Source organism: Argiope bruennichi, chromosome 11, assembly GCF_947563725.1.
Source record: "Argiope bruennichi chromosome 11, qqArgBrue1.1, whole genome shotgun sequence".
Lineage (NCBI taxonomy): Eukaryota > Metazoa > Arthropoda > Arachnida > Araneae > Araneidae > Argiope > Argiope bruennichi.
Window position 1 is genome coordinate 30162590 of NC_079161.1, and position 6000 is coordinate 30168589.

Consider the following 6000-nt stretch of genomic DNA (forward strand, 5'->3'; position numbering starts at 1 on the left):
GCTTAAGCATAGCCGAAACGTTCCCGGACTTTTCCAGCAGCAATTAAGAGCCTCACCATGCGGTTGTTACGATTGGCGATAGGCGAGGATCGAACTCGCAACCTTTGGGTTCGTAGCTGAGTAACAAGACCACTAGACAAAAGAAATTTCTCATGTCTCGTAGCTGTTATCTGGCTTATAAAGCGTCACCACATTACTCCCCCTTCAGTTCGTCGGAGGTGAGACGAACGATTTTTTATCCTGTTTTTTTTTGCTGTTATTAGTGGTGGTATATTGGCTGTAGCGTCTTATCCATTTTTTTTTGGCTGATTATTTATCAGCTTTATTTATTTATTGGCTAATTATTTATCAGCTGCATTTTTTTTCTCTCTTATTGGTCGATTATTTATCAGCTTCATTTTATTTTATTGGCCGATTGTTTATCAGCTTCATTTTTTTTTTATTGGCTGATTATTTATCAGCTTTGATTTTTTATTTATTTCTGGTAGAGGGCGCTACAACAGTTGTATGAAGTTTTTTTTTTTTTTTTGCGTATTACGTCATCGGGTCACCAATGTTACTATTGGCGATAGGCGAGGATCGAACTCGCAACCTTTGGGTTCGTAGCCGAGTAACAAGACCACTAGACAAAAGAAATTTCTCATGTCTCGTAGCTGTTATCTGGCTTATAAAGCGTCACCACACGGTTTTTGCATACATCTATAAGGAAAGAAAGAGAACAAATATCTCATTTAAATCTGTTAATCAAAGCGCCCAAGGACTAAATTCACTACAACACATTTTTCAAGCAATTTCTCTGCTTTCGTCTGCTGACTCATATACACATAAAATCCATGTCAATATGTTGCATTCTGCTCCAACCGCTGGGACTTCAGACTTTCAATTTAGGGCAGCGCCCTCTATCAATTTTAAGCATTATTTCTATACATATAGAGTGATATAAAATCTATTAATTTGATCGTTGTTGCGTATTGTTTCGACGCCATTGCATTATTTCTCATTCACAAATTTGTCCTTGATCGCAAATGTGACATCACAGCCTTTACGTAACGGCAACGGCAACGGCAACGTCGTGATGTTTCGGAGTTCCGCGATGTGACAAAGTGGTCACGAGCACCTCCACATCATAATTTGGAATAGATACTTTAATTTGTTAGTTTAGGGAAAAGTTAAATTTAATTGAACTAGTTTGGACGAGCGCAATAAAGCTCTAACGTCATGAAATTTGGTATTTAATTCATATTATTATTATTTTTGATACAATTAATTAATTTAAAAAATAATATTTATATTATTTATGGGGTAAAATAGAACTTTAGTGGAATTACGTTGCACGTGCCTTAACTATTGGGGCTTTTTTGGAACTAAACTGAAGGGATATGGTGAGGTGATTTCTGATTGGTCTTCCATTACATCACTGTATGATGTCAGAGTTTTAGCATAATATAATCCGATGTTAAATAACGCAGGGCGCAGGTTCTCTTCGTCCTCCTTTCATGTTTTGGTGAATGATTCTGTGCTGTGTGTTAATAAAGTTATTTTAACGCGTAAAAAATGAATACATTTAATTACAATGATGATGATGTCATGTCCGCGTTACCACGGATAGGGGGTGTAGTTCGAACCGGGATTCGAACCCGGGACGCCCAGATCACAGGGAATATACGCTATCCCTATGCCAGGACGCTGGCATTTTATTCCAATAACCAGAGGATAAGATATTTGCAGAACCTGTAGATTCCAGTTGTAACACGTATCTTTGAATTTGTTTCAGGTATTTCAGACTCAATCTGCATTTATGTAATTGTTAAGAAATGCAATTAAATATCAGATCTAGAATAGTTTATCTCCATTTTAATAAATTTATAATCCACGCAAGCTGACCGCGATAAAGTATTGAAGTTTTAAAAAATGAATTTTCGGTACTTTACCATTTTTCCAGCGCAGGCAAAAAAGTCACCAAAAATGATACAACTGACGCCAAACGGAATATCCCAGCTAGTAACATTTCTTTATGTCTATACTGTGTGTTGTCGCCAATAAAGTCTGCTTGGCGAGATTTGCGCCGATGAAATGGTAAAGTATCAAAATTTTCACTATTTTTTACATTCGGTTTCAGAGCTTCATGTTTTGTATAAAATCTCTTGATTCGAGTTTTACAGTAAAACTGATTTAGACAACAGAAAAACCCACAATGTAAAAAAATAAAATAATAGAGAGAAAGAGATTTTGTAATAATAAAATCTTAGCAAGAAAAATTAATTAATTTCATCGTATGTATTTTCTCAGGTGGCTATACAATACCAAAAGGTGCGAATTGTGTTTTGTTTACATACTTTCTGCACAGAGATCCAGAAATATTCCCAGATCCCGAAAAATTTGATCCAGACAGATTTCTACCTGAAAACAAAATAAACATACCAGAATACGGATTCATTCCTTTTTCTGTTGGGCCAAGAAGCTGTATAGGTAAGCACTGAAAAGCTTTTTAATAGTTTTAGTACAATCATTTTAAATTCAGATTGTTTATATAGACTGCAGAATTAATATCGAGTCATTCAAAAGTCCGTTAACATTTGAAAATTCAATAATTCACGGAATAATGTTGGTAGAGAAGTAAAACATGCTTGAAATGACATGGGGTTTTATTGAAACAAAAGAAAAAGTGCAAAAAATTGAAGATGACGATTGTGTTTAACGTGTTGCTGACCAATGAAGCTCCTTTCACAAGCCATGGGGCTGCCAACTCCCACTATAGAACGGGATTTCAGGGGATATCCAGCCACTTCATGGGGTTGGATATCCCCTGAAATCGCGTTCTACTGTGATCGTCCGACCTCATTAGGAATGCTAAAAGGCAACAACTGAAAACAATTTCTCACCACTCCTACAGATATGCGGCATAGTTCTGTTCACAATACTGTTCTTCGACTGAAAGTATCTTTAGGAAATGACGATGTTGAGCATTTGTTATAAAGAACATAGGCTTTGCTAAAAATCAATTGGTATGATAGTTATTACATTTTTTTTATCATATGAAAAGCCATCTATTGACTGTTTTTAACACTTTTTTATTTCCATAAAACCCCTGTCATTTCAAGCATGTGTGTCAATTTTTATCTCTCTACCTACATTATTCCGTAAATTATTGAATTTTCACATGTGAACGGACTTCTGAATCACCGATATTTTAAAACAAGCGATTTCCAATATTTATAAATTTGCAATGCAATTGTTCATTTTACTGAAAGGAAAAAGTCATTAAGTTTTTAAAAAAGTTTAAGTTTTTTATGTGCGTTTTTTAAGACCACCTCCCCCTCCCCCTCCACACACTCATATGTAGCACACTGTTGTCTGTTTTTGGAAATAATAGCTTATTTTTCAGAGCGAGTCAAAATTTTACAGATCAAAGACGGATCCGAGCTCTTCCAATGGTAAACACACACGCTATTGTCGGTGTTATGTCCATTATACAAGCATTCACAAGACGGTTTTGCAGCACAGTGAGGAATCAAACTTCTTGTGGTTTCCTCATTTAAGAGAGTGGTTTCCTCATTTAAGAGAGAATGGCCTGGGATAAACTATTGTTTTATCTTGGCCAATAAGAAAGTGGAAATATTGTGGTAGTTGAGCCAGAATGAGAGAGATGCTTTGGGACTGTAGGATTTAAAATATGTCATTTTTAATTAACTAAATTTAAATATTTTTAAATTTGGTGATGTAGATACTATTTTTGGAAACCATATTAAGATTGCTCTGGGCCTTTTAATGTTTGATGTGGTCTGATACTTTTCAATATCTTTTATTGCAGTGCTTTTAAACGTTACAAGTTATTGGAAAAAAGTTTTCTGACAGGCGTTTAGTGAATTCCTTGACTGGGAATAAAAGAGATTTTCGAAAATCCTCATTTCTCATAAAAATAATAATTAAAGCTATTTAGTGAAGCATTGAAGTTATCCAAGACTTAAATACATAATTATCTATAATTATTTATTTAAATCTATAATTTACCACAATTTGAATGTTAGTTGATGATAAAGTAGATTTAAAAGCTATATAAGTTTTATAACAGATGCTTAAACTATTTTTGTTTTTAGGATTCAAGTTTGCTGAAATGGAAGTAAAAGTTATCATCATTCAAATCTTGAGAAATTTTACTATCAAGTCCTTGGATCAAAGGGACAAAATAAAACTGATACTGACACCTACTCTTCATCCGCACATCCCCATTCGCATCAGAATTAGACACAGATTTGATAGAAGTTTTCCTTGAATTCATTCATTCGGTTTCATTTGTTTAGTTATATTAAAGAAAAAAATGTCAATATTTTTATTATGTGTTACATTTATTCTCGAACTCGTAGTAGTCACGGTAGGAAGTGACAAAACAATTAAAGGAATTTATTCATTCAATTTCTCTATTTACATTTAAGAATAAATGTATTTCTATTTTCATTATGTGCACCATTTGTTCGCGAACTCGTGTTAGTCACGATAGGGGGTGACAAAACAATTAATTGTTGTTTCTTATGGCACTTGTCATATATAAGCCAATTGACGAAGTCAGCGATTTTAAGCCGAGAATTTAGCGCCTCTTGTTTTCAGCAGAGCTATCTAGGGCCAAGAGTACGACTTAGCTACTAATGCGTCACAACCCTTTTTACGGGGCGGACTTCATTCATACATTACATTCACTCATCCAGATCGTAATTTAGACCTGAATCAGAGGACGATCACCACTGATTCACTACTCCCAGTGGTATTGCCTGGACTTGGAGGACTTTCTGGCCACGACAGATTTATATGTGCAGCAGCCACCACATACAAGGGAATCTTCGGCCGGCGAGCACGAACTCATAACGCTCTGCTACCCAGGCTATCCCAGCCTAAACAATTCATTCATTCAATTTGCTTGTTTACATTTAAGAATAAATGTCTTAATATTTTTGTTATGTGTTACATTTGTTCTCGAACTCATAGCAGTCACAGTAAGAACAGGCAAACCAATTAAATATTTCATTCATTCTATTTGTTTATTTACATTTAAGAATTAATGTCTTAATATTCTTGTTATGTGTTACATTTTTTCTCGAACTCGTTTTAATCAAGGTAGGAAATGCCAAAAAACAATTAAATCAGATAAACTAATATCACGACACAATTTACGAACACGATTCAACCAATGAAGCGCTAGATAGCTTGACATAGCGATCTGTATCAAGTTATCTCGGGATCATGAACCATAAGACAGAATATATAACACATTTAATCCATGAACAGAATACATTGGATTCGAATTTGAATACAAATATAATATGGGTTAATGTTATTTACCACTTTCATAGATAAGCCATCTAGATAGGAGTATATTAAAATAGTGGTAGACTGAATATTTCATTTTTTTTTCTAGTAACTCTCTAGTTTAGTTACATTAACGTTCCTACACTAGGACTATTTCGGGACTGACTTTGTAATTTTGAACCGCGGTCAGATGACGAGGACGACACCTGAGCTGGCACTACCCTATCCAAACCACACCACACCAGTGGGAGTAACTCTCTAGAGATCAATGATACAACGATTAAAATTACAATTCTGTTTCACCATTAAAAAAAAAATTAAGTTTTGAGTTTTTTGTTAGCAGCAGTTGTTGAGAAGGAAGGAAGTGATTTCCAACCCTTCATTTTAACTACTTATCTTTTTATCGAAACTAGAGAATTTAAGAGAATTCTTATCGAGTACTTTTTCATTCATTTTTATAGATCAAACTTACATGAAAATTAAAGAAATTTTATTGTGTTTATAACCCCTCCCAATAAAGAAAAATATATAATGGAAGATATAAATTATTTGATCTTCATAGAATTTGTTATATAAATCTGAAGTCTTAATCATAAAAAAATTATGACACGCTTCAATACATACAAAAGAAACTAAAGAAAAAAAATTGATGTATGCAAGCCAGAAGGCCAAAGTAGATTTCTTCTCCTTTTTTTAATT

The 6000-nt window shown here is 34.2% G+C and overlaps 1 protein-coding gene across 4 annotated transcripts in view; it reads left to right on the forward strand.

Moving 5' to 3' along the window:
* Positions 1 to 5028, forward strand: part of LOC129957653 (cytochrome P450 4V2-like) — a 105798-nt gene extending 100770 nt beyond the window's left edge. For all 4 annotated transcript variants that reach the window (XM_056070095.1, XM_056070093.1, XM_056070091.1 and 1 more), the window contains 2 exons: positions 2290 to 2469; positions 4098 to 5028. In XM_056070095.1, coding sequence (XP_055926070.1) covers positions 2290 to 2469; positions 4098 to 4273 — 356 coding nt within the window. In that variant the 3' untranslated portion in view covers positions 4274 to 5028. The remainder of the gene's footprint in view (positions 1 to 2289; positions 2470 to 4097) is intronic.
* Positions 5029 to 6000: the final 972 nt, after the last annotated feature.